This window comes from Phacochoerus africanus, chromosome 3 (assembly GCF_016906955.1).
Source record: "Phacochoerus africanus isolate WHEZ1 chromosome 3, ROS_Pafr_v1, whole genome shotgun sequence".
In the NCBI taxonomy this organism is placed as follows: Eukaryota; Metazoa; Chordata; class Mammalia; order Artiodactyla; family Suidae; genus Phacochoerus; species Phacochoerus africanus.
In genome coordinates, this window is record NC_062546.1 from 201,720,140 (window position 1) to 201,746,655 (window position 26,516).

The 26,516-nt window shown below is 51.5% G+C and overlaps 1 protein-coding gene across 1 annotated transcript in view; it reads right to left on the reverse strand.

The window, feature by feature from the left end:
- Positions 1-26,516, reverse strand: part of IQCA1 (IQ motif containing with AAA domain 1) — a 168,879-nt gene that overhangs the window by 53,413 nt on the left and 88,950 nt on the right. The window contains exons 9-12 of the mRNA XM_047773843.1: positions 17,523-17,598; positions 8,988-9,094; positions 8,413-8,514; positions 2,585-2,652 (exon numbers count right to left, since the gene is read on the reverse strand). Coding sequence (XP_047629799.1) covers positions 2,585-2,652; positions 8,413-8,514; positions 8,988-9,094; positions 17,523-17,598 — 353 coding nt within the window. The remainder of the gene's footprint in view (positions 1-2,584; positions 2,653-8,412; positions 8,515-8,987; positions 9,095-17,522; positions 17,599-26,516) is intronic.

Here is a 26,516-nt window from a genome sequence, read left to right on the forward strand (position 1 = left end):
CCAGCCCTTCTTTAGATGGACGAATAGTACATACACATAACTCTGTTTAAACTGTCATTTGTTCTGCAGCCCGAGGTAGTGGGATTAAAAGAGACTCAAAGCCAGATACCATTGGGAGAGTTGTTAATTCCACGACTCCAGTCTTTGGTGGACTGAAATTTTATTCCATCAAATATATTTAAAATACTGTGCCTTCAGCTGAGAATTCAGTTTTAATTGTAATGGAATTGGGGGTAAGAATAGTCGACCTATATCAAGGAAGTACCAGCTGTAGCGTTTTCACTTGAATACTTATTTAATGTAAACATGTGTAAAATAAAATCGAAGAAGATTCTATAAATAAGCAAAACCAAATACCTTAAGAAGCCTGGAATACAAACCCATATTTGGATCTTTCCCATGAAACAAACTTGCTATGGAATAAAAATTTTCAACGTTAAAACTATCTTATGAATTATGGTACAAATTCTGATCGAAGGTTTCCGCTAACTCGAGGGAAAGAGACATTGACGTAGAGGTCTCGACGGAGGATTATCCCCCTTCTTGAATTCCACTTAATAAATGACACACCGAGTCTTTAAAATGAACACGAGAAGGCTTCCAGGAATGAGATGGCATTTCAGTACAGGTCTTTGTGTACTTTGGGGCATGAAACCGAATAAAACACCACTGGTCTTTCTTCATTTCACTGGAGGACTGCTTGTAGCCCAGGTAGGACCCTTTAACCGCGCAGAAACAAATGCCAAGCATGTATTCATGGTCGAACAGACCTTGGCCAGGAGCGGCATGTGTGTGCAGCCGTGTCTTCAGTTGAGCCATCCTTTACATGCAGAGAACACGCGTGAATAATGTTGACATGGCGGTCAGGGCAGTGCCAGTGCCGGCAGATTTGATTTTAGTGCTGGGTGGTCATTCCGTGAGACACCGAACAGCATCGTCGCCTGAAAGGCTGGCGTGGGACAAAGAAGAGTCACATCTCCGAGCCACTAAACGATGGCTGTGGCCCTTGCACACGCAGGCGCTGGGCCTCCTCCAGGCAAGGGGCTACGGTGTCCCTTTGATGCCAAAGACATGCCAGTGTTGGTGCCCAGGTAGATGGGTGCCGACCAGGAGCTGGGCGTCTGAGGGTCCGGGTGCTGACCAGGCCCCTGGTGGCAGAGGCCAGCCACAGCTCTTGACCCTGAACCTTTCTCCAAACGGTGGGTCCTTAAGCGAGAAAGTCTGCAGCTCCTCCCGCTGGGGGTGCCCTGTGGGAGCCCTTCCTCTCCAGGCCAAAGCCCGTAGCCAGTCTGGTGTCTCTCCAGAGCCTGCCTGCCAGGGCTCGGGCGCGGGCACCAGCTCCGGGGTGCTCTGGTCTCCTGGATGGTTCAAGCTGGCTTCCTCTCTCACTGCACCCAAAGGAGAACCAGGGAACACCCCCCAAAAGGGGGGACACCCCAAACAGAGAGCCACACGTGTTACCCGTGGAAAGAAATACACACGTTCAAAATGATTCCCACGGGGGATGGAAATGCCAAATCGAGCTGTGATGGTGGCTGTGCAACTGCATCCAGTGACAGTCACTAAGTTAAAAAGGGATCTCTAACCTTCACCTATTCGGGCTTTAAATACAGTCCTCGAACACACTTGAAAACCCGGGTCCGACGTTAAAGCCTGGCTGGCCATTTCAGCTCACAAAACGAGCAGTTGCAGCTATTCCTTAGTATCAAAGTTCCGCCGAGGAAGCTCAAGGACATGGAAGGATCCCTTTATGATGAGACGACGCCTCATTCCTTCCTTCAGGGAGCCTTGATAAAGCGCTTGGTGGGCCAGCCCCGGGAAGGGACGGTGGCGTCAACTGTCTCTGCCCTCATACCAGGGCCACGGTGTCAGCATGTCCTCAAAAGTTGGCATGGGATGCTATTTTTTAAAAAAAAATTTATGGAAAAGCCCCTGAATTTTATTTAATTTTATCTTGCTCCTCAGTATGCAGAAGTTGCGGGGCCAGGGATTGAACCCATGCCATGGCAGTGACCAGAGTTACAGCAGTGGCAGCATCTGATCCTCGACTGCTAGGCTACCAGGGAACTCCAAGAACACCCAAGATTATTTAGTCTTTTTAGGGCTGCACCCGCAGCACATGGAGGTTCCCAGGCTAGGGGTCCAATTGGAGCTACAGCTGCAGCCGACACCACAGCCACAGCAACATGGGATCTGAGTCTTGTCTTCGACCTATACCACAGCTCATGGCAACGCTGGATTCTTAATCCACTGTGCGGGGCCGGGGATTGAACCCACGTCCTCATGGATCCTGGTCTGGTTCGTTAACCACCGAGCCAAGACGGGAACTCCCACCCCCTGAATTTTGAAACTGAAACAAGTCTCGTGGTCTCAGAAGCGACGGGGTCCGAGTTTGCCTTCTGGGCCCGGCCTCCGGCTGCGGCTCCTGGGCCCCGGCTGCGTGCAGGCCGCAGAGGTCAGCGCTGTCCCCACAACAGTCCTCCAGGACAAAGGGGTGCCGTACACGGTGGGGTGCCTTTCCCAGGCCAGGGCGCGTCCTGCCCTCTTCCCTGGGGTGTCCCCGCCACCCAGTGCCCCCCCTCACCTGTCAGCCGTTGGGTCTTTATCCTTCTTCCCCCTTTTGCCTTTCTTGCCTTTCTTCCCTTTATCTTTCTGGAAGAAAACAGAAAAAACCTGCCATGTAGCAAAAAACAAGCTTAGTGAAAACGAGCCAAATTAGCTCTAGAAATTAGCAAAGGAAGCTGATTTTGGGTGGTGGGGTCAGGGAGTGGGAGGTGGGGAGTCATACTCGGATGTGGCGTTGCCACGTTGCATAATGTCAGGGACCGGCAGCAAGGTCCCTCTCCCCCCACCCCCCGCCCCCCGGTGAAACCTGCTTGGGGCTTGATACCCAACAGGCCCGAGCCTTCGGGTCTTGTTCTGGGCTGGGGCCGTTCACGCCAAAGGATGAATGAGCTGAGTGCACAGGCAATTCAAGCGGTGCTTATCTCTGGTTCCTGACCACCTCTCCGTCAGCATCAGGCCCCAAAGCTAGAGCCCCAAGAGCCAGGAAGCATCCAGCTCCGGCTCCTAGAGGGCTCTGCACTCAGACCCTGGGGATGGCTGGCGGGCAGTGCTCGCAATCGGGGCCCTGAAAGCCGTGCCGGTGGCTGTGCTATTTGGTTTAAAACATCCACCACTACCTCCCCCGGCCCACGGGATACAGTCTCCCAGCCTGGCCTCTGTCTTCCTTTGCCGTCTCATCTTCGGTCTCAGGGGACTCACGTCTCTCAGCACACAGGGCTGCCCACTGCTGGGTTCTTTTTTTTTTCTAATTTATTTTTTATTGTTATTTCCCCCAACACACTTCTTTTTTTTTTTTCACTGTACAGCATGGGAACCCAGTTACACACACATGAATACATAAATTTTTTCTCCCACTCCAATCTCTTTCACTCCTCCAGTTCCCCATTCATTCAATCATTCATGCTTTCATTTATTATTTTTATTGCAGTGTAATTTATGTAAAGTATACCCACTTGGGTTGATTAACTTTTTTACATTTATTTTTTACATATAACCATACAAAGACTGTCCAGTTTAAAATACAGAGCATAGTTTCATTATTCCTGAAATCTCTCTCCTGATGTTTTCCCATCACCTGTTCTTAGATACAGAATCTTACTTACAATAGAAACTCTTTCTCCTATTGTGGCTCAGCGGAAATGAATCTGACTAGCATCCATGAGGACGCAGGTTTGATCCCTGGCCTTGCTCAGGGGGTTAAGGATCCGGTGTTGCCTGAGCTGTGGTGTAGGTCGCAGGTGGGACTCGGATCCGGTGTTGCTGTGGCTGTGGTGTAGGCTGGCAGCTGCAGCTCCTATTTGACCCCTAGTGTGGGAACTTCCATATGCCGCAGGTGCAGCCCTAAAGAGACCAAAAAAAAAAAAAAAAGTCATCTTAAACTGTGTGGCTGCGCATAGTTATACTTCATGTTTTTCAGTACTTTAAACCTTGAAAATTTTATTTTGAGATAATGGTACCTTCACATGAAGTTGTAAGAATTAATACACGGAGATGTCACTTTTAGCGGGTTTCTCCCCACGGTGAGGTCGCACAGCCCTCTCACAAGGTCACGGCCACAATACTGGTACAGTGCAGATCCAGAACGTTCCCGAGACGAGGATGCCTCAAGCTGCTCTTGAGTCACGCTCACTTCCCTCCCACGGCCTCCCCAGCTCTGACCCCTGCACGCCTCCAATCTGTTCTCCATTTCTACAATCTTGTCCTTTCAGGAAAGTTCTATCAGCAGAATCACAGCGTACGTTACTTCGGTGCTTTTCACTTATTCTAAGTCTCAGGAAATTTGTCCAGGTCATTGTATGCATGAATGGTTCATTTTTTAAAAAATGCTGTTTCCATTTTGAGGCTATTATGAATTTACTAAGGTGCTACAAATGTGTGTGTGTGAGAGACAGAAAGACAGAGAGGGAGAGAAGTTCTCATTTCTCTGGGATAAATGCTCACGTGCAATTACCGGGTTGTATGGCAGTTGCATGTTTGTTTGTTTTTTAAGAAAAGTCAACCTTTGTGCAGAGGGGTCACACCCTTTCACACTCCTCCCAGTCACGTAAAATGATCTGCTTGTTCCCACCCTCTTCAGCACCTGGTGTTGCCGCTGCTTTCGTTTTAGCCAACCTCGGGGTGTGCAGGGGTCTTCCTGTGGCTTTTTTTAAATTTTTTTATTTTTTTAATTATTTTTTATTTTTTTGTCTTTTTGCTATTTCTTTGGGCCGCTCCCGCGGCATGTGGAGGTTCCCAGGCTAGGGGTCGAATCGGAGCTGTAGCCACCAGCCTACGCCAGAGCCACAGCAACGCAGGATCCGAGCTGTGTCTGCAACCTACACCACAGCTCACGGCAACGCCCGATCGTTAACCCACTGAGCAAGGGCAGGGACCGAACCCGCAACCTCATGGTTCCTAGTCGGACTCGTTAACCACTGCGCCACGACGGGAACTCCCTTCCTGCGGCTTTGACTTGCAGTGTCCTCCCGGCCAAGGACGCCAGACATCATTCCTGGGTTCCTTCCCTCCCCACGTCCACTCCCACGACCTGCCTCGTCTCGTCTTTTGCCCACGTTATAATCAGAGTGTTTCATTTTGTAACTGTTGAGTTTTCGGAGATCTTTGTTCTACACACCCGTTCTTCATCCCGAGAGATGATTTGTAAGTATTTTCTCGTCTTTTCACCCTCTTACCAGGGTCTTTCACAGAGCAAACAGTTTAAATTTCGTCAAGTCCAAATTTTCCTCTAATGGATTTGTGCTTTCAGTGTTACTTCTAATAACACTGTGCTAGCCTTAGATCCCAAAGATTTTACTCTATAATTTCCCCTAAAAGTTACAGTTTGACCCTCTTCATCTGAGTCCGTGACCCATTTTGAGTTAATTTTTGTACCTGTGTGAGATGTAGGTCACGGTTCTTTTTTGGCTGTGGACGTCTGGTGGCTCCAGCCCCATTTGTTGAAAAGGTTATCCTTTCTCCCTCAAGTTGTGTTCGTGTATTTGTCAAAAATGAGTTGGGTCTCTCTGTGCGGGCTTAGGGCTCAGTTGTTCGTTCTGTCCCATTGATCTACGCGCTACTTTCAACCAACAGCAAATGGTCTTGATCCTGTTAGCTGCATAAGAAGCCTTGAAGTTGGGTAGGTAGATTCTTTTTATTTATGTGTGTATTTTTAATTGTGATGACTTGAAACAATTTTTATTGACGTGTAGTTGATTTACAATGCTGTTATGGTTTCTGTACAGCAAAGTGATTCAGTTATACACACACACACACACACACACACACACACACACACACATTCTTTTCCATACGGCTCATCTGAGGATACTGAATATAGTTCCCTGTGCTATACGGTAGGACCTTGTTGTTTATGCCTTCTGTATATGCTAGTTTACATCTGCTAATCCCAAAGTTTTCTATTTACATGTATTAGCACTCTGGAAAATGCGAACAGAAGAGCCAGTCAAGAATCTTAGCCGCAAGGAACTTCTTCAGGAACTCCGATGTGGTTGAAATTTCGTGATTAAAACAAGAGAGAAACTTGAGAGAGAGGTGGCCTCTGAGAGACAGGGTCTCACTCCGTGGTGTCATAGTGGGGGGGGGGACAGCACCTCCAGGTTTGATTCATAGCTCTGCATATTGGCAAGCTTGTTTTTGACATACAGATGCTTTATCTGTCTTGTGGTTGGTCTTCTGTACCTCGAATGCCTCAAACTCTACCTGGTATATAGTGATCAATCAATAGTATCGCATGAAACAGTACAGATGATCTGTTCCTGGAGATCTGACTTTGGATCCTCAAATCACAGGAGAAGGTGGAATAAACCGTAGTGTAAGTAGATTAAATTATAATGTGAAATGTGACTGCCAAGAGAAACAGAATCTGTAGCCTTCCCTTTTGTACGAAAATAAACTTGAGACTAGAACACCTCATCAGAAGGTTGTTTGTTGAGGACGGAATAAGCACAGGAAGTGGCCTGATGCTCTGATCTGCTACTGATGCTGTACTGTGACTTCCCGAGGCACTTTTTTTGTTGCCGAAACCATGGCAGCAGAAAGAGACAAGCGGCACACGCAGATGCGGAATAGCCAGGTTTAGTCAGCACGGGTGCGGGCTCGGAGGAGTCGCCTCCAGAGTCTGAGCACCAGGTCTTTGTTCTGGGTGGCTTTTATACAACACAGGCTTCCGGGTCTTGTTTTTCCTGCGCAAGCAGCCCCGCTCTCCCCCTTCCCCAGCAGACAGCTTCCTGCCTAAGAAGCTGAGTAAACAAGATCACAAAAATGAAACTGGTAAGCAGGGCTTGGAGCACTGCTAGCAGAGCTGCTAGCAAGGACATAAGGTACCTAGTTGCTGCGAGATGACAAGAAGGGTGGTTTGGGGCCAGCAAAGCTGCTGTCAGGCAGGTAGCTGCCTCCCCGGGGTGGGGTTGGGGGGGCAGGGGGTGTTTCTCTAGTTAAAACCTGTGCTTCAATTTAGCCTACAGAGATCAACTTGCACAGGACCTAGATTTAGCAAATAATTCACTCACTCGTATGTGTAATGTTCCAGAAAGTTACACCGGTGAGCAGGAGGGACAGTCACATGGTCTCTGCACGCACGGCCCTCAGCAGATTTGGGAGAGCAGATACTAACACAAGATCCCACCAGTAAACGTAACAGTAGCACAGTGATGGAGCACCAGGCAGACACAGGATCCAGTGTCAAGTGCCTGCAGAGCAGCCAGACTTACCCTGGAGGCCCCAGATGGCTCTCCTGAGGGGGATCGTCTGGGACTGAGACCCAAGAGATGAGTAGGACTTAACTACCCTTGGGATTGTGTGTGGGGGGGAGTAAAGACCATTCGTGAGCGAGAAGAGCATGTGCAAAGGCCCTGTGGTGGGAGGGAGCATGGTGTGTTTGAAGGACAACAAGAAAGGTCTGGGTGCTGGAGTGCAGCCAGGGAGGGAGAGGTGGTGACGAGCCTGAAGATGAGGGCATTGGCCTTATAAGGCTGGCAGAGCTTGTCATCTTTATCCTTGAGGGAACTGGGACGTCACTGCAGGGTTTCCATGGGGAGCGCTAAGATCAGATGTATATTTTGAAAGGACCACTCGGGCTGCCGCATCATCTCTGATCAAGTCACTTTCTCTGGATAGTGCTAGACTAACACTGCCAAATTCTATCCCTCTGAGTCCTGTTTCTCCTTTGCTGTGCTCAAGGTTGCCCATTCCTCTTCTGCTAATGGTCTTCCTAAGGAGGGCATGCAGGGGAGTTAATTAAGTGTCGGCTTATGAAATTAAATCACATTTATATCTCCCGAGTTTACGCCTAGGTTCCTTGGATTGGAAATTTGCGTACTCAAAAAACTCCAGTGACGCAATTACCATCAATCTACTGGGGTACCCTGAGCTCCTTTATTGTGTGTTCAACCAGTTTAATTTCCAGAGGGAACTTCACAACCACCCCACCCTGCGACATATCATGAGTCAGGGCCTGGTGATCCTAGGCTACAAGGAATGGCGGGGACCAGAGCTCCAGGAAGGTGCTCTTGGGGTGTCTGAGGCACAAGACCCAGCTCCTCCAAGAGTTCTCATCCCACTCTCGGGGCCTGGGTGACACAGAGCCGCAGTGATGGGGACGGGGGGAGGTCACCTCAGACTGCTGAATCTATCCCATTTGTGGTTATCCCACAACCCCGAGGGCTGAATGGGGGACCAAGGGAAATTCACCAAGGGCGGGCGTGTTTCCTGGCGAAGCAGCCTGGGACAGCCAGGCTCCTTGGGCAGCACCGACAGGCTGGACGGGCCCCCGGCCGCACGGGCTGGACCCCTCCTTGAGCTCTGGATCTGCCCTCTGCCTCAGGCCTCCTGTGCGCAGGTGCTGCTCACCTTTTTACCTTTATTCTTCTTTCTTGGTTTGGCTGCTGATTCCTTTTCTCTGTTCACAGCTAGTTTTAAGTTTTTCAGTTCTTGTCTCATCAACTCATCAACCTAGGAGAACACAAAAGATACCACGTATAAGTGATGCTGCATGCTTTGTTTTCTTTGTGAAGTTAAAAGTAGCTTAAATTCTGGGTAGGTTATTAATAAGAATTACTATTTATTTATTTGTTTGTTTGTTTAAGGCTGCACCCATGGCATATGGAGGTTCTCAGGCTAGGGGTTGAATCAGAGCTGTAGCTGCCGGCCTGCACCACAGCCACAGCAACGTGGGATCGGAGCCATGTCTGTGACCTACACATGATTTAATTTCATAAGCTGACACTTAATTAACTCCCCTGCATGCCCTCTTTAGGAAGACCATTAGCTGGATCCTTAACCCACTGAGCGAGGCCAGGGATCGAACCTGTGTCCTCATGGATGCTCGTCAGATTTGTTTCCCCTAAGCCATGACGGGAACTCTAGGAACTAATTTTTAAAAACGCACAATCGCTGCAACAATGACAACATCAATGTGGTTTTACCTGCACCCTGATCTCTGACTCCACCTCCTTCCGTTTCACCTCCTTGATCATTTCAGGATCGTAGTCCTGGGGGAAATTCCAGGATTCATCTCTGTTCTTCCACAGGTCTGTACTCCAGGAGGATAAAGAAAAAGAAAACAGCTTTTTCGACGTGAAGACTAATGAAAGCAGTTTGGCCCTGAGTAACCCAGTTTTGGGCAGGCCCCTCCCCGGTGCTCTGCTTATCCCTTCTCTGTACAACAAGCACCTTGCTGGAGATGCACAGGACCCCGTGACCGGACATCCGGGGACAGCTACAGGAACAAAGGATTTCTGCCCCGAGAAGTTTGCAACGACCAACCACGCCCCTCCCTCACCTGGCCTTTCAATATGCTTTGTGATTTTGGTTCGGGGAGTTGGGGATGCTTTGGGGGCACGAGCCACCCGCCTCTACGCCTGGCCCTGCAATGAGCCGTTCTCTGCTCCAAACTCCGTTATTTCACTTTGTTTGGCCTCACCGTGTGTAAGGTACACAGACCTGCCCTAACATTTTAATTTTCTATCCTATGTGGTTTTCTTCCACTTCCCAAAGAGAACATTTGTGCCTGCGGAATAGCTAAAAAATAAAGAAGACTGCTAGCATGAAAATATCTATGTAAAAAAATACGACAAAAAGTGGTATTCCTCATGTGATTATAAACATATAAAAATAATGGTAATTGTGGGAGTATACAATTATAGGTGATTGTAATATGTTTTGATATTAATCTTATTCAAATGGTTTCCCAAAACAGAGATTTTGTTGCTAATTCAACTCACCAATAATTTACCCTGGCCCCTATTAAAAGCCAACACTGAGAACACAAGCATCCATTACTTGCCCCTAATTCCTTTTTTTTTAGGGCCAGACCTGCAGCATATGGAAGTTCCCGGGCTAGGGGCCATATTGGAGCTGTAGCTGCTGCCCTATGCTGCAGCCACAGCAACACTGGATCTGAGCTGCATCTGTGACCTACTCCGCAGCTTGCAGCAATGCTGGATCCCTAACCCACCGGACAAGGTCAGAGATGGAACCTGAATCCTCATGGACACTCATTGGGTTCTTAACCCGCTAAGCTACAACGGGAATTCCTCAATCACTATTTGCGTATTACTTTTTGGATGTTTTCGAAATCATACACTTTTATACTTCCCTCTGGTCTTACCCTGGCAGATAGCAGGACGGTTACAGAAATGTGACCATCATGGAGTTCCCGTTGTGGCTCAGTGGTTAACGTATCCGACTAGGAACTATGAGGTTGCGGGTTCGATCCCTGGCCTCGCTCAGTGGGTTAAGGATCTGGTGTTGCTGTGAGCTGTGGTGTAGGTCGCAGACGTGGCTCAGATCCCGTGTTGCTGTGGCTGTGGCCCTAGGCTGGTGGCTACAGCTCTGATTCGACCTCTGGCCTGGGAACCTCCATGTGCAGTGGGGGTGGCCCTAGAAAACATAAAAAAAGACAAAAGAGAGAGAGAGAGAGAGAGAGAGAGAGAGAGAGAGAGAGAAATGTGACCATCTAGAGGAAAGAAGGACAATTTTGCATCACTGGAATAAATGGAAATAAAGCTCCTTCTTTCAGAAAGGGAATTCCAGTGTGTGCAGAGGAACAGATCAACTGGTTCCTGGCAGTTGCACTGGTTGGGAGGATCTCCCAGGGGAGACGACACTTGCCAGTCCCTCAAATTAGTGTTCAGAAGGGGATGGAAATTTTCTGAGACCAAACCTGCAACCACCACCAGCTCGACCACTTCCCTGGGAACTCATCCCTGAGGCAATGATGCGCTTCAACTTTGGGGGGCGACTGAGGGTGCCCGGGGGCCCAGGCAGCGCTTTTCCACCTCTGCCTGACAATGGCTATGGCTTGGGAAGAAAAGGCACCATGGGGGCTGGGGGGGGGGCCTGAATGCCAGGTGCTGGAGAGAAGGATGAGATGCAAGTGTCTCAACCGAGGGCTCCCCTATAAGCAGGACATGGGCTACTGAGACTGGCCAGCAGTCTGTCCCCCTGATACAGTGGACCAAGAAGGCGGGGAGCACTTACACTCAACACACAGACACACTGTTTCTGTCGCAGTCAGACAGAGACACAGGTCTGGGAGGACAGGGAGCAAGAATAGGAAAGGAAGGACACATCCGACTCCACAGCGCCTCTGCTTCTTTAACTCCAACCTTTAGAGTCCACTGCTTCTGTTTTCCGTTAAGAAGGTTGCCTGTAGCCTGAACTATACAGGCGAGCCCATCTTCCAGCCTCTGACATTTAAGGATATAACACGTTCCCGCTCATACAGAGATAAAAAGTTGCAGATCAGACAATGATATTTGTCTTGGAGGTTTATAGGAACATATGACCAGACCTACGTGGACAGCTGCAAGAACAAAGGATTCCAACCACAAGCGGTGCAACAACCAGCCACATGCCCCCTCACTTTGCTTTGAAAAATGCTTTGCTGCAAGCCTTTGAGTTTTGGGGTTTTTTTGGGGTGGGGATGAGCCACCTGTCTCTTCACATGGCCCTTCAACAAACCCTTCTCTGCTCTAAGCTCGGAGGTTTCGCTGTTTGGCCTCACTTTGCATCAGGCACACGAACTGCATTTGGTAACAAGAGGTGTCAACCACGAACGCAGAGAGGATGCTTGGAGAGTCAAGTGGGCAAACAGGCGAGAAAAGAGGGCGGAGCCTCTGGGTAAATCCCAGGGGCCAGGGATGAGCCGAAGAGGCAGGAAGGGAAAGAAGGCAGGAGACGTGGTGCGAGCCAGGAACAGCCGCAGATCCTGAAAGATGGAGCAACAGGGTGATGAGATGCAGATGCTCCAGAACGGGTGACCGGCCAAGGGAAATGCCCCCAAGGGCTCTGGCTGGGTGAAAACCCGTCCTGCCCCTTTCCAGTGGCTGGTCGTACAGTCCTCTCTCTCCTTATCAGCCATCTCTACCTCTGGAGGTGAGAGGAACCAGGCAGGACAGCGGCTACTGTAAAACACTTGTGCCCCGAGAGCAGATACACATTCTCAAGGTGGAAGTGACGGATGCTGAGGGCCAGTGACGTCCTCTTAGAGGGATCCGAGTCAGGACCACGTGGGACTCACGCGGGGGAAGGGGATGTGGGTATGCAGCTGTTTTCCTAAAGTGTGGGTGGGGTCCACAAGCCACAGGCTGGAGACCCTTGACGCCGCTCCCAGAGGCGGTCATGGACATTTCTGGAATCACAAAAGGGTCATCACAAGCTGTGGCCACACACAGGTCGGTGGGGCCTGGCTCACTTCCTGGACGGCTGGCTGAGCAGAGGGTCGGGATGTCTGGATTCCAGGCTGCCCGCCAGCAAACCGAGGGCAGTGTGGCCTGGGTGGGGCCAGTCCTTGGCCGACCATCGTCTTCCAGGATGATATGAAGGAGGAATCTATGGGTGATGCGAAGTTTCAGGGACAGATTTTTAAAATGACGAAGAAAGCAGCCAAATCCTTTCTAGGGTGGCTACTGTGGATTGATAAGAAATAGACAAGAAGCAAATCACAAAGGTGGTAAAATTTTCCTAGAACTGATGTCCCCAAGGAACCCCTCCCCAGCAGGGCCACCACATGAGAGGTGGCTCAGCCTCTGGGGCTCAAACGATGGAACGAGATGATGGGGCAGGAGAGGTTTGGGGCTGTGCCTCCCGGTGCCTGTCTAAGGGTGACCTCAGAGGCGAGGGTCAGAGTTCAAGGAGAAACATTACCCAGACGGGGCGGGTAATAAGCCCGGGACTGCAGTGTGGACAGGAAGGGGCAGAGGCTCTGAGGAAGGACGATGGGGCCACAAGGCAGAGGAAACAGCTCGAAAACCGGGGCTGAACTTTCACTGTTTTATGATCCTTCCCGCAAGCGCACGCCAGCCACAGAGGTCAACTCCGTTCACCAGAGTCGGGGCGAGAAAAACATGCATTGCTTACATTCTCTAGATCATCCCATTGATGTGAAAAATGTCTTCAGTCATGAATATTTGAGAGTTCCATCTGCAGCCTGAAACCCCCCAAGAAGGTGCATGTTTTGCGGTGAGCATGTAAGGAGTTGAGTTGTAAAAAAGGCACAGGCAGTCCTCGGGCTCCTCCCTGGAAGGCAAGTGCTTCTTCTCCATATATGTTCTGAAAACTTAAATAAGCTCAAACTGTGGGAAACCTCGACATGGAGGAATAATACAAGGCTTTTTATGTGTTTAAAATTGCCAGCTTTCCTCCTTGAAAACACTATTAGAGGTATCACTGTGTTAAAACGTGCTATTCGCTAAGAACACGTCTTTTCTACGAGGGTTCCCCTCGGATGATGACAAAATCTTCTCCAACCACAAAACCCGTGTGTTTCATTAAGATCTTTTAGAGCAAAATTGCTTTGTGGTTTAAAGGAAGCCACTTTGCTTTTTCACGTGATAGATTTACTAAGACCGGGAAGCAAAGCGTTTAATAATGAGAGGCACGCAGAAGGTTCAAGAGAAAGGAGAGCAAGATGTGGTTATTTCTCTAAAAGCAATGGCATCTTGAGACATCCCCATTTAGGAGGTGTACCTCTTTTTTTTTTTACACATAGAGCAATTTGTAGTACCCTGTGCTGACTGCATCTCTGGACCCTATACATGGACCTGGTTTTCCTCTGAAACGTTGTTTTTCTCATGACACTTTTGCACAGGGCACTTCTCAATCCCTTCAAGAATTTCATGGACGTTTATAAATGCAGGAAGCTATTCAGGGCTCTCAAAGAAAAACAGCTGCCCGCTCTTTCCTACAGTAGAGAATGAGCTTTTATCCGAGACGGGGAAAGCCAGGGCTTCGGCAGTTTTCACACATTGAGGGGTGATGCGGGGGTGGGGGTGGGGGGCTAATCTCAGTGATTAAGATGCTAATGTTTCATTTGAGAAGGAAAACCTTTGATTTTTATGAAAAGAATTCTCTAATGAAAACTTTTAATTTCTGCAAATTACCAAAGACCTGGCAGATAAGGCATCAAATGCCCCAGGAGCCAACTAGGAAAATCATGCTTCACGTTCCTTGATCCCAAGTGGCTTGTGTTTTCTTATCCTCGATGGAAACATATTACGCACAAGGCGTGAGTCGTTTCAAGAGCTTGGCTGGGTGGGTCAGCAGGTTTCCCGTGGGAACATTAGAGTAATTAATGTTTAATTAATGCAATACATTTATTAATGTAATAAATTGATCGCTAAACGTAATGTAATAAACGTATCAATAAATTTGCAATAATTTATTCATTTTAATGCCATAAATTCATTAATGAATTCATTAATGTAACAATTTTTGTTTTTACCAAAATAATGCATGCACAGAGAGTATTACAAAGACTGTATTAAAAATTCCTCTTCCAGTTACCCTGTCCAACGGCACTCACTCCTACATTCTTTCATTCATTCATTCAAAATGCACTGAATAGGTTTCAGATTTATTCATAAACCCGATTTGTTCATAAATCATGAAATCGGTGCCCTGCTCTCATGGGGCAAGCGGGAACCCACACAGGGATGTTGGATGGAGGGAGTGACGCGGGGTCAGGGCTGGGCACAGGCGAGGTGGGGAGACTGTCATCCCCCGTGGGTCTCAGGGAAGGCCTGAAGGGATAAGCATTCCAGGGAAGGGGAACAGAAGGTACGATGGCTCTCAGGTGGGAGGGTGAGCAGCCCGTGGAAGGAAGAGCACAGGGCCCACGGCGGGAGGGTGTGAGGTTGTTTTGCATCATGTGGGCTCCTTGAGGTCATCTTTGTTCCTCTCCCCAGGTCTAGAAGACGCTTACGCCACTACTTCTGGAGTCATCAGTTTCAGACAGGAGCTCCCGCCTCCCCATTAAAGCAGTTGAGGACCTGGCCTCCTCTCCACTTTTCTTTCTCCATGTAGTTATGTCAGAGGCAAGGGGAGCCAGGTCCTTTGCAGCCTGACTGAGTGTAAGATGATATTGAGATGTACTTGGCACCTAGGACTGCCCCCGACAGCCCCCCTCAGGACCAAAGCGAGGGAGTAACAGGAAAATGAAGGGGTGACAGTCGGGAAGGGCCAAGGAAGCCCCAAGGAGGACAGCTGGCAGGGCGCCAGAAGGGAGGTCCTCAGAAGAGAAGGGGCAGACAAATTGCCTAACGATTCAAAAGCTTGGGAACTTATCTCGAAGGCTGGTGACAGATCTGCAGAATAGGAAATGAAAACAGTACGCATAGACCATACACAATGTCCTGTGTGGTCGTGTCATGACAAATGGCTGCTACTGTTTGGAACACAGCTCTGAATCTTGGGGACAGCACAGCCAGGCCGGTGACCCTGCAGTGTGGACTACTGCGATACCTAGCTGGGTCCCTCGGAGGTTGCTGCAGCCAGCCTAACAAGCCACCTGCCTTACAGCACTGTCCCTACCCATCCGTCACCAAAGCCCCAGGTATATCGTTAGCCTGCTGATGGCAGGTGCAGCTTTGCATCTCCAGGCTAGTGCTGCACCTGCACACCGGACGCAGTCAATATCTGAGTGAATATGTACGTGATGGGTGTTTCGGTAGGTACTGCTCAGCACCACTGCTCACCACTGGCCTTAAAGAGCTGATATTTTCATCTTGGTGGGAATGTCAAAGCGTGCACCTGCTACAGAGAACAGTATGGCGGGTCCTCAAAAAACTAAAAATAGACTTGCCACATGATCCAGCAATCCCACTGCTGGGCATATATCTAGACAAAACTATTATTCAAAAAGATGCATGTACCCCTATGTTCACGGGGGCACTATTCACAACAGCCAAGACATGGAAACAACCTACACGTCCATCGACAGAGGAGCGCATCAAGAAGATGTGGTACACAGACACAATGGAATATGGCTCAGCCATAAAAAATGAAATGATGTCATTTGCAGCAACATGGATGGACCTAGAAATTATACCAGGTGAAGTCGGTCAGAAAGGCAAATACCATACGCTATCACTTATGTGTGGCGTCTAAGACACAACACAAACCAACATATCTATGGAACAAAAACAGACTCGCAGAAGGAGAACAGACTGGTGGTTGCCAAGGAGGAGGGGTGGGGGATGGATTGGGAGTGTGGGGTTAGCAGATGCAAACTTGTATACACAGCGTGGATAAGGAGCAAGCTCTTCCTGTTGGCACAGGGATGTACACTCAATACCCCCAATGAACCATAACGGAAAAGAAAAAACAGAGTGGATATTTTCAGATTTGGATGACGGCAGGTCTTCTATTAGTACCTGCTGGTCTGGGCTTAGTGATGTCTCCCTCTGGCTCGTTGCTGGAAAGGTGAGTGAGATGGACATGAAAAGACAAAGCCTTCATGCCCTGGACACCTAAGCAGTGTTAATTTACCCGCTGACCTCCTCCCACCTCCAATTACAGCAGATGCCAAATCCTGCCGGGGTCATCCTTTCCCTGTGCTTCTGCCTTGATTCAGCATCGCACGCAGAGGGAGATCCTTGTTACGAGAGATAATTCTAGGAAGTGCACAGACATTCTTATTTTATATAACCAGCACATCAGGCTTTAATATCGTTGCTTGGGATGAGGCTCAGTTAATTGGGGTAAAACCATGAATCAATGTAAAAACTATCTATTAGGTAAATACTAGTACCGGGGCTGTCCAGATAAGACCGGAATGAGGATGGAGGCGGAGGCGTGACTGATGTATGGAAATACTCAGCTCCACATCCTTATTGCATTTTTCAGGAATTTCCAAAGAGCACTAGTGACCAAGGTCAGCTTGGCAGGTCATCCTGGGTTGGGATTTATCTCCAGGGTGGAGCAGAACCCAAGGAATTGGATAACATTCCAGTCAATTCTAGTGGGAATATCTGCAAGACCAATTCAGACACTTGCGGATGGAGCCAGATGATACTCTAAGCAGGCTGAACGCGAGACAAAAGAATTAGGTGTCCGTTTTCAAGCACGTCTTAGTCTAATAGGATTAAAACATCTTACTGTACATACGGTATTGATTTTCTCAATGTAAACAATCCAGGGAAAACTGTCCGCCCCTTTTGTTCCTGGCAAAAGAATATTCAGCTGGCCTCAGGCATTTAAAACAGAATGAAGGCGTTCTCACCGTGGCTCAGCAGGTTCAGCACCTGACTAGTATCCACGAGGACAGGATACTAGGCAGGTTCAATCCTTGGCTTCGCTCAAGGGTTAAGGATCCCGCCTTGCCATAGGCTGTGGTGCAGGTCACAGAGGAGGCTTGGATCCCACGTTGCTGTGGCTGTGGTGTAGGCTGGCAGCTGCAGCTCCAATTCAACCCCCTAGCCTGGGAACTTCCATATGCCACGGGTGTGGCCCTGAAAAGGACAAAAGAGAGAAAAATGGAAGTTTGGATTGTTTTCCTCTGGCTCTTTTGCCAGCGATACACCTTGAAGCCACCAAAGGAATTTTAAAGGAGGGACGGACAGAAGATCTTGGTGGCAAGGTGCATGTTTGCAGCCTCTCTTGGCCGGCGACCCAAGGCTGGGGCCATGCGGGGTGGACAGGGGCAACCTCAGTCACCACGCAAATCCTCCTAAACTGACCTTTGTAGGTGTTGTTTCCTTCCTCCATCGTAGGAAGGAACACACTCGGTGACATTTTCCACTCCTCCTCTTCTTCCTGTGAAAGCAGAGTAAGGCACCTGTTAGTTACAGGGCGGGTGTATCCATGGCGATCAAACAGCCAAAGACCAGACATGGTGATACCTGCGACCACGGAAAAGCACAAACTGTCACTGAGCAGGACCCTAGGGACCCAGGACCCTCACCCATGTTCTCGGCCTGCTTTTCGTTGAAAAATATTAGCCAAAGGATAAATTTAATCAGAGAAGTAAGAAAATGCAGATAGAAAGGGAAACAGACAAGACAAAATAATAATTGTTTAGCCATTCAACAAAGTCAAGGCTCTTTAGTTCCTCCTCAAGGACGGGAGATAATATTCCGAGCCCCGTCCTGTGAGCTGTTTTGCAGACACCGAAGCCCCCACGAGGAGGAAGAAGTTAACTGTGTGTGGCCCACAGGCACGCAGACCCCAGACTCGCTGGAACCAGAAGGCTGATGACGCTGCCTCCCTGAGACCTCACCACCCACCCATCGGAAGACTGTCCACCACTGACCATGCCCTGCTCCTGGACCCTGTAAGCCTCCTCACGCCCCCTCCAGGGAGGGGCACAGTTTTGTGGACACTAGCTTGCTGTCACCCCTTTGCCTGCCAAAGCAATAAAGCTGTTCTTTTCCACTTCACCCCAAACTCGGTCTCCACGTTTCTATCCAGCACCGGGGAACAGAGGCTGAGTTTCAGCAACAATATTTTTTCCTGGTCTATGGGGTGAAGGTCCGGCCCCTTGTCCGCCCAACTGGGCAGGTTTCCTGCTGGGCAGGCTGGGCGTGGAGCGCTGTGTCCACCGACTGGGGTGTGGATGGTTTGGAGACCACCCTGCCTGCAGGCTCCCCGTTACCGCCTTCCGGACTCAGCTGCCTCACTGGGGTACCCCTGACCCTGAGTCCGGGCCTGTGTTCTAATGGTCTGCTCCTTCTTTGCTCTGAAAGCTAATGCTCCCACACCACCCCCTGAGTTCTGCCGCCTCCTTCCCCACCACGTTCCTGTGACACAGCTTTTTCCTTTTTTTCTTTCTTTCTTTTTTTTTCTTTTTAGGGCTGCACCTGCTGCATATGGAGGTTCCCGGGCGAGGGATCGAATCAGAGCTGTAGCTGCTGGCCTACACCACAGCCATAGCAACGCAGGATCTGAGCTGAATCTGTGGTCTACACCACCGCTCAGATCCTTAAACTACTGAGGCCAGGGATCGAGGCTGCATCCTCACAGACGCTATGTCAGCTTCTTAAGCCTAACTGAGCCATGACGGGACCGCCCTGTGATCCAGCTTCGTTTCTGCTTCCTGTCTGTGTTCTGCACTCCTTGCCAGGTCGTGGCTGTGGGAGCACCCGAGCTGCTGTCTCTCTGCTTGCCTGTCCCCTCCTTGGGCCAGGGGGCCAGGAAGCCAGTCCCGGGCCTCCGCCTGAGCTGGAGGTCCTGCTGGCCTCCCTGGCCTGGGTCCCCCTGTGCACAGAGAGCCTGGCCACACCATCCTTGGCCCCTGCTGCCTCTCTGCAGCCCCATCAGAGCCTCGGGAACTCTGCACTGCAGGTGGGGGCTGTGCCCCGACCCCCAGCAGAACTTCCCTCCGCCCTAGGCTGCTAGGGTCTGCTGCTCCCAGCAGTGAAGGGCCAGACCTCGCAAACACCCATCTGATGTTTCTGCACAGCGGTTATACTTACAAAGCGTCCGGTGCCAAGGCCAGGGTCATGGTTACTGTCACCCCATAAGGACAAAGAGAGTGAAGCTTGTCTACACTGTGTGCATGAGGAGTTTTCCAAAGCACAGGCCCTGGTCTCTACGCGGCTTGGAGGGAGCACAATGAGACACGAACCCCTGGTGACTCTGGACACCGTTGGCCACATGCTGTGGCGGTGGGGCAGTGCCCAGCCCTGGATCCCCCCAGCTTCCCCCTTTCAGGCCGCATGGCAGCCAGGACACTGGGGCTCAGAGTGATGAGAGCCCCAGGAGGAGCAGCGTGCTGGGAGACTCTCACTTCCTTGGGGCGGGGGGGTCATGGAAGACCTGCCTGGAATCATGGCTCATGACACACACAGGGGCTGCTGCAGCCACGTGGCGGGGGGCACCTTCCTTGCAGAAACTGGGAGCAAACCTGGGCCCAGAAACCTCAGGGGGCTCCAAGCCTATGGACCTTCCAGGACCCCCAGGAGATCCAAGCCCACTGGGGAAGGAGCCCACCCAGATACGAGGCCCAGGACCCCCGGTCCCCGGAGAAACATCAGCGAGAGAAGCGAGAAAATCAGAATCGAGTACAAGGTGTGTCCTTGGAGGACAGGGATGATGCGCGGACAGAGGGGCTGCAACATGACTAAGCGGCATTGTCGGCATCTTCCTTATCGCTGTCCTCCTCTCCTCAGGTGTCACAAGGCATCCGTGGACCTTTTGTGTTTTTTACTTAATGTCCTGCCGACCAGTCTTGCTGCCCTTTTTGTTTCAGGTACTCATATTGCCCTGGATTTGGCCTCTGGGAGCCCCTACAGATGGTGAGTGTGAGGGGCAGGAAGGGAGGGAGGAGGAAGCGGAGGCTGGGGACAGGGGGCAGGGGGGCGGGGGATGCTGGGGGGAGAGGAGGAGGGGGAAAGGGGGGAGGAGGAGGGGGAGGAGGGGGGAGAAGAAGAAGCTGGGGAGAAGAGGGGGAGGGTGGGGAGGGAGGGGAGGAGGAGAGAAGGGGAGGGAGGGGAGGGGGCAGGGGGCGGAGGAGGAGGGGGAGGGGGACGGAGGAGGGGGAGGGGGGAGGGGTGCTCCAGGGAAGGGAGCACAGTGCAGGGGAAGCGCTTTCAGCAGAGGGACCCGTGTGTGTGTATCCGAGCTGGAAGGTTGTGCTGCCTCTGGATAACGGGAAGTCAGGTGGGCAGGGATTTTTGGAACAGGGGTGAGCAGAGCATACAAGGCCGGGGAGACAGAGACAGGAAGGGCCTCGGAAGGCCTGTGAGCCCGGCTCTTCCCAGAACGGGACCTTGATCTGAGAGCCGGGCAGCCGCCTGGGGATCCGGAGCAGGAGCTGGCGTGAGTGCACCTGCTTGTCGGGCCTCACTCTGGCTGGAGGGTGGGGAAACGCTGGAAGGGGTGGGGGGGGGCCCTTCTCTTTGACCAGAATTCATTCTCCCGTCTTCTTCCACGGACACTTCCCCTTGGTCCGAGGCGAATGTGCCTCCTCTGTGAAGCCGTCCTGGATTCTCCCAGGTCCCAAAGACGCGGCTCTCGCTCAGGGGCATCTGGTTACATTCCCGGGGGCCTGTTTCTCTGAGCAGAGTATTGGCTAATTGCGAGCCTGTCCTAACTGCTCCTTGGGATGTGGGGCCCCCCGCGAGGGAGGAGTCCATCTGGCTGCTGTCCTGTGCCCCATACGGAACCAGCACAGGGCCTGGTCCCTAAATAGGTGTTTAATGCATGTAAGTAAAAACAGGATTGGCAGGTCTACTTGCGCCGCTTTATTTCTAGAACAACTATCAAGTTCTCAGGGGAGCAGAGCCGTGGCAGGCCAGTTTTGGAAACAGCATGACAGCGAATGCGAGTGATCTCTGTGACTCTCCCTGTGGCAAGGACATGTCCCACAGGGACAGGAGACACCTTTAACTGGAGGAGAGCGCGCCGGGGAGCATTTCTGCTTCCCCTTCTTAGAGCCATTTCTTCCTTTGGGCAACAGGTCATTGGATGCATCCTTTCTTTTGGCTGCCATTTGTTGTTGTTGCTGGTTTTAGGGCTGCCCCTCGGCACATGGACGTTCCCAGGCTAGGGGTTGAATCAGAGCTGTCGCCGCCAGCCTGCACCACAGCCACAGCAACGACGGATCCGAGCCGCGTCTGAGACCTGCACCACAGCTCATGGCCATGCAGGATCCTTAACCCACTGAGCGAGACCAGGGATCGAAAAAAATGCATCCTCGTGGATATTAGTTGGGGTCTGAACATGCTGAGCCACAGCAGGAACTCCTGGTTGCTAGTTTAAACATTTACCATTTTGCTCATGTTGCCAATTATTGGGGGGGAGAAATTCCATGTGCAGCTTTTACCTTTCAACTCCAAAGTCACTTTTTCCTGATTCTTTTCCTGTGAGGGGGGGCAGACGAGGATTCTGAATGGGTCATGCTGCCCGCCTTGACCAGCGTCCCTTTCTGATGGGACCTTCTCGGCCACTACCCCCACCACCCCCAGCTCAGCCAGCGGGCTGGAGAGCATTCTAATCACAGACACGGGCCCCCCTGGGAGGGGCTGGACTGGCCAGCCCCGCTTGGCAGCCAGTCACACTGGCTCCCTCTGCACTGGGGCAGGAAACCCAGGTGCCCTGGCCAGCTGGCAGCAAGGTGAGAATGTGGTCCCAGCCACGGTACGGCCTTTTAGAGACGGGATAGACAGAGCAGATGGTCCCGGCAGACAGGGTCCTGCCACTCCCAGCTCCAGGGCACGCCGGCCATGCCCCTTGGTCATGAGCTTCCTCTGCACCCCGGCCCCATCTGAATGTCAGCTGACCTGTGAGATGGTGTCACCCCCAGCAGACCCTGTGAGGCCCACTAAGGAAGAGGATTTAGATATGTCCCAGCCTTTCCATTCATTCTGGAATGTTACAGATATCACTGAGGAGCTGCTCTCTGCAGATGCCAGCCAAGGACATCCAGCAACCAGCAGCTCCTCCAAGCTCGCCCGTGGCCCCTCCTGGGAGCGAATGGCAGAGCCTAGTTGCGCGTTCTGCAAAAACACCATCACGATGACACGAAAAGAATTTTTAAAACCCAAGGAAATCATCAGCGGCATCCCCTCACCTTTATCCAAGGAACTGTTCAACACGCACAGGCAATGCCTGTCTGTTACAGTGTAATTACAATGATACAAAAGTTGGCCGGCAGAGGAAGCGAAACACAGAGCTAACTTTTAATTTATATTCCTTTATTTGGCGTCACTCAACTTGATTGGGTCTTGGGGGTTTTTTCCGCCTTGTTTACCAATTTTATGACCTTATCTTGTTTGCTTGTAAACGTTTCCTGAGCACTAGGGCGCGCGGGACTGCCCTGGTGCGGGGGCCACGGGCGAAGGCCTCTTGGTTTGACCTTCAGAATGTACTTACCAAGCCGAGGTGCCGAAAGGGACCATCCTTTGCGAGCCTCCCTGCACCGAGGGACACGTCCTCACGCAGCGCAGACAGCCGCCTGGTGCCCACGGGTTTTCCTGGACCATCGTCCACGAGGTGGGAGCCGGGAGAAAGGGGCAGAGGACTGCTTCCGAAGGACTGCTCAGGGTGGCACGTCGTCTCCCGGGGAGTCGTCTTGGCGAGGTCGGGCGGGTGACAGAGGTGCAGACGGTGGCCGATCCCCTCCCCCAGGGGCCGCCACAGGCCCCTCCCTCTCCCTGGCTGACACAGGGACTCTGATGAATGGAGACCCCGTGGGAAGTTTCTCTGAGCCAGCGCCTGCACGTCAAGTGGGCTGCGGAGGGCTGCTGGGCACCTCGCATTAGTGGGTAAGTGGCCACATTCGAGGAGGGCTGCCGCTGTCACCTGTTTTAACTGGGGGTAAGCATTTCGGCACATGCCTGATAACATGTAAATTCAGGCTGCGCACTCCCGGCTTTTTGGCCTGATGGTTCCCTCAGGGTCTGTTCCTGGGGGTGGGAGCCAGATCACCGTGTTGGGGAAGAGGCTTATTCCCTCTGAGCTGAGAGTGAAATTATAATCTGCTTTCAGATCCGGAAGTGCAAAATCAGCCCAGAAACTATCATCGCTAAAAACTGCTTTTTGAGACTTCCTGATGTGGCACAATGGGATCAGGGGCATCTCTGCATTGCCAGGATGCGGGTTCGATGCTGGCCTGCGGCCGTGGGTTAAAGGACCTGGTGTTGCGGCAGCTGTGGCTTGGGGCAAAATGACAGCTTGGATCTGATCCCTGGCCCGGGAACTCCATATGCTGAGAGGAGGCCAAAAGAGAGGAAAAACAAAAACAACAAAAACCCACTGCATTTTGCGATAAAAATGCATCCAAATAACGTGATATGTCATGACAGACACTTAACTTGTAAAAAACTTCAGCATCTCACAACTGTTTTCAGGCCTGTGTTTAGAATGTCATTTGACTTTTCTGCTTCCTCGTTCCTTTGAGATCAGATTAGAAAAGTCACTCAAGCTTTTGGGGCTTCAGAATACCTGCTACTCCCTCCCACACAAAAGCTGTTGGGCGGATCTGACAAAGCCTCCAGTGCGAAGCCCAAAGACACAGCTATGTCCTAAACGACATCTGACCCAGTTTCCTCTGAGGAGATCCAGGTTTAATTTTTGTTGGGAAGCGCTTCCTGGCCAGGATGTGGTGGGAAGGGGCACGCCACTTTCTCTGCGGGGCCATCCCGACCTCCACGGGTCCCTCCCCGGCCCCTCCTCACACTCCAGGCTCTGCACCCACCCCTGTGGTCCTCACAGGCCCTCCTGGCGGGGAGGGAGAGCCGTTCCCACCTCTGTCCACCTGGCTGACCTCTTGGCCCTTTGGGACGACTTGGCTCAAGCTAAACACTCAGCCTCCTCTTAGCTTAACTGAAATGCTTTATCTTTTTTTTTTTTTTTTAATGGCCGCACCTGAAGCATATGGAAGTTTCCAGGCTAGGTGTCGAATCAGAGCTGTGGCTGCCAGCCACAGCCACAGCCACGGCAACGCCAAATCTGCCACCTGAGCCACAGCTCGGGGCAACACCGGACCCTCAACCCCCTGAGCGAGGCCAGGGATCGAACCCGCATCCTCATGGATACTAGTCTGGTTCTCAACCGCAAGAGGAGCTCCTGATAAGATTTATCTTGACTCCACGTCCCATTACGGGACACAGTTAATGGTTATGAGCAGTAACTACCATAAGAACAATTTATAGACATATATGCATCAAGATGTTTCTGGAAAGATATGCACCTGCGTGTGAATGATCCTTGACTTTGGGGCGTGGGTTCAAGGCATCTTCCATTTTCTTTCCTCTTTCTGCTAACCAGTAGTTTTTCCCCCTCTGCATGGAACGTGGCCTGCTTAGGTGTGTCACAAATTGCTTGATGTGCTAAGTAGAGGAGCCCTTGTGGGGAGGGGCCAGGCAAATGAGGTCTCCGGGGGCAAAGGGATCCCGGGGGCCTCCTCCTTAGTCCTTTCTTCTTATGGAAGGAAATTGCTATGATCTTTCCAGAAATTCACAGTTTGGGAAGTCAGGGTCCAGGAGCCCAGTCCACCTGAATCAGTCTGATCCTGGACCTGACTACATCCAGCTTGTGGGGCAGGGCAGCTGTAGCGACTGAAGCCCCAAACGAATTCCAGAGTCATGGGGTCCTCCACCTGCTGGTGGGTCTTTTCATGCCCCGCTCTGAGGGCCTGGCCCACCCGCTGAGGGGTCACACCGGCTTCACCCTTGCTTCCTGGTGACCTGCGAAAACGGAGGCCGCCTGGATACAGGGGTCTTCTTCCGACGTGTTCCTCACCTCTTGGAAGGCCTGTGCTTCTGCCAGCTCCTCCTCCGCTGCTCTTGGCTGCGGAGCCGCCTCGTCCTACTCTGTTGGGCATCACCTCCTTCTGGCCCGGCTTCCAGGGCCTCCCTGCAGCCCTGACAGCTGTAAGCTCTCCCCCCACGGGCACGGGTCCTTCTGTCCTGGCACACTCACAGCACTTCTCCCTCTTAGAGTCCTCGCTCAACTTTATTCACCGTTCTGCAACTTCTCGAAGGAGGTATGTCACCCACCGCCCTCATTGCTCAGCCGAGTCCCTCACCTGCTTGTCACCTGCCTTCTGCACCTCCTGCCCCGCCTCTGCTCTCACTGAAAGAGTCCCAGGGGCGTGCTCATCACGGCACCTTCTTCTCAAGCCTCCTCCTTGACCTTCCTCGACACCAGGGGTCCCTCGCTTCATTTATTTTGTTGTTGTTGTTGTGGGTTTGTTGTCATTTTTTTTCTTTTTTCATTACTCAATGAATTTATTACATTTGTAGTTGTATAATGATCATCGATTTAAAGAATCTCCTGGCTCTGTCTCCATCATGACCTCAGTCTCACTCTGCACTGTGGATGGACCAGGGCAGCAGAAGGAGCCCTTTCTTCCTTCTAGAAAGTCAGCCCCTTGGGAATTTCACGAGGAGCGCCACTGCGCTGAATTTCTCCCTGCCTGCTGCCAGGCTGTCCCCGGGTCACCCAGGTCCTCCAACTTACACCCACACTGGTTTTCCTAAAACCCGTCCGTGCCCTCCTCTTCAGCTAGGGTCTCCTGCACAGGAGTAACTCCTGCATCTGCACCACGTCTTGATCCTGCCTGAGTTTGTGCTGAACGGCAGTGGATGGTGGGACCCGGGTGTCCCGCCGTCACGGTTCTGAGGCAGCACCTGTCACTGGAGACCCTTGGGGCCCACCTCAACTGCTGCTCTCTGCCTCCGCCCCAGACCCCCGTCCAGCAGCCCACTTGTCCTTTGTGACATCGCCTGCGTCTTCTCCATCTTTTTACATCCAACCACGGCCACCCTAGGGTCTTCCTCTGAGCACTCACTCTTCCTTCGGAAATAAGTATCGCACAGCTCTCGAGGGCCAGCACTGTCGGGAGTGCTGATCAGTCACATTTGAATCAGGTCGCTTGGCTGCAGGTGCAGAAGACAAGGTGGGGTATCAGCTGGGAGGCCGTTGTTCCCCTGAGATGGGGGAGGCGAGCTCGGACCCGGAAATCTCCCAAGGTGCCACATCCTCTGGGCAGCCTCTTCCACCTTCTCCCACGCTTCAGACCCTCGCTCTCTTCTGGGCCCCTCCCCCACGCAACTGATGCGGTCCTTTGGGTATGCAGTGGGTTTTGAGCTTTTTGGAGAGAAGAATCCTTTGAGAAGCTGAAGAAAGCTCATAACCTTCTTCCCAGCGGGATGCATTTTATATAAGTACATACAACTTCAGGGAGTGTATCCACGGGGTCTCTGTCCCCCCTGAGTTAAAAGAGCCCC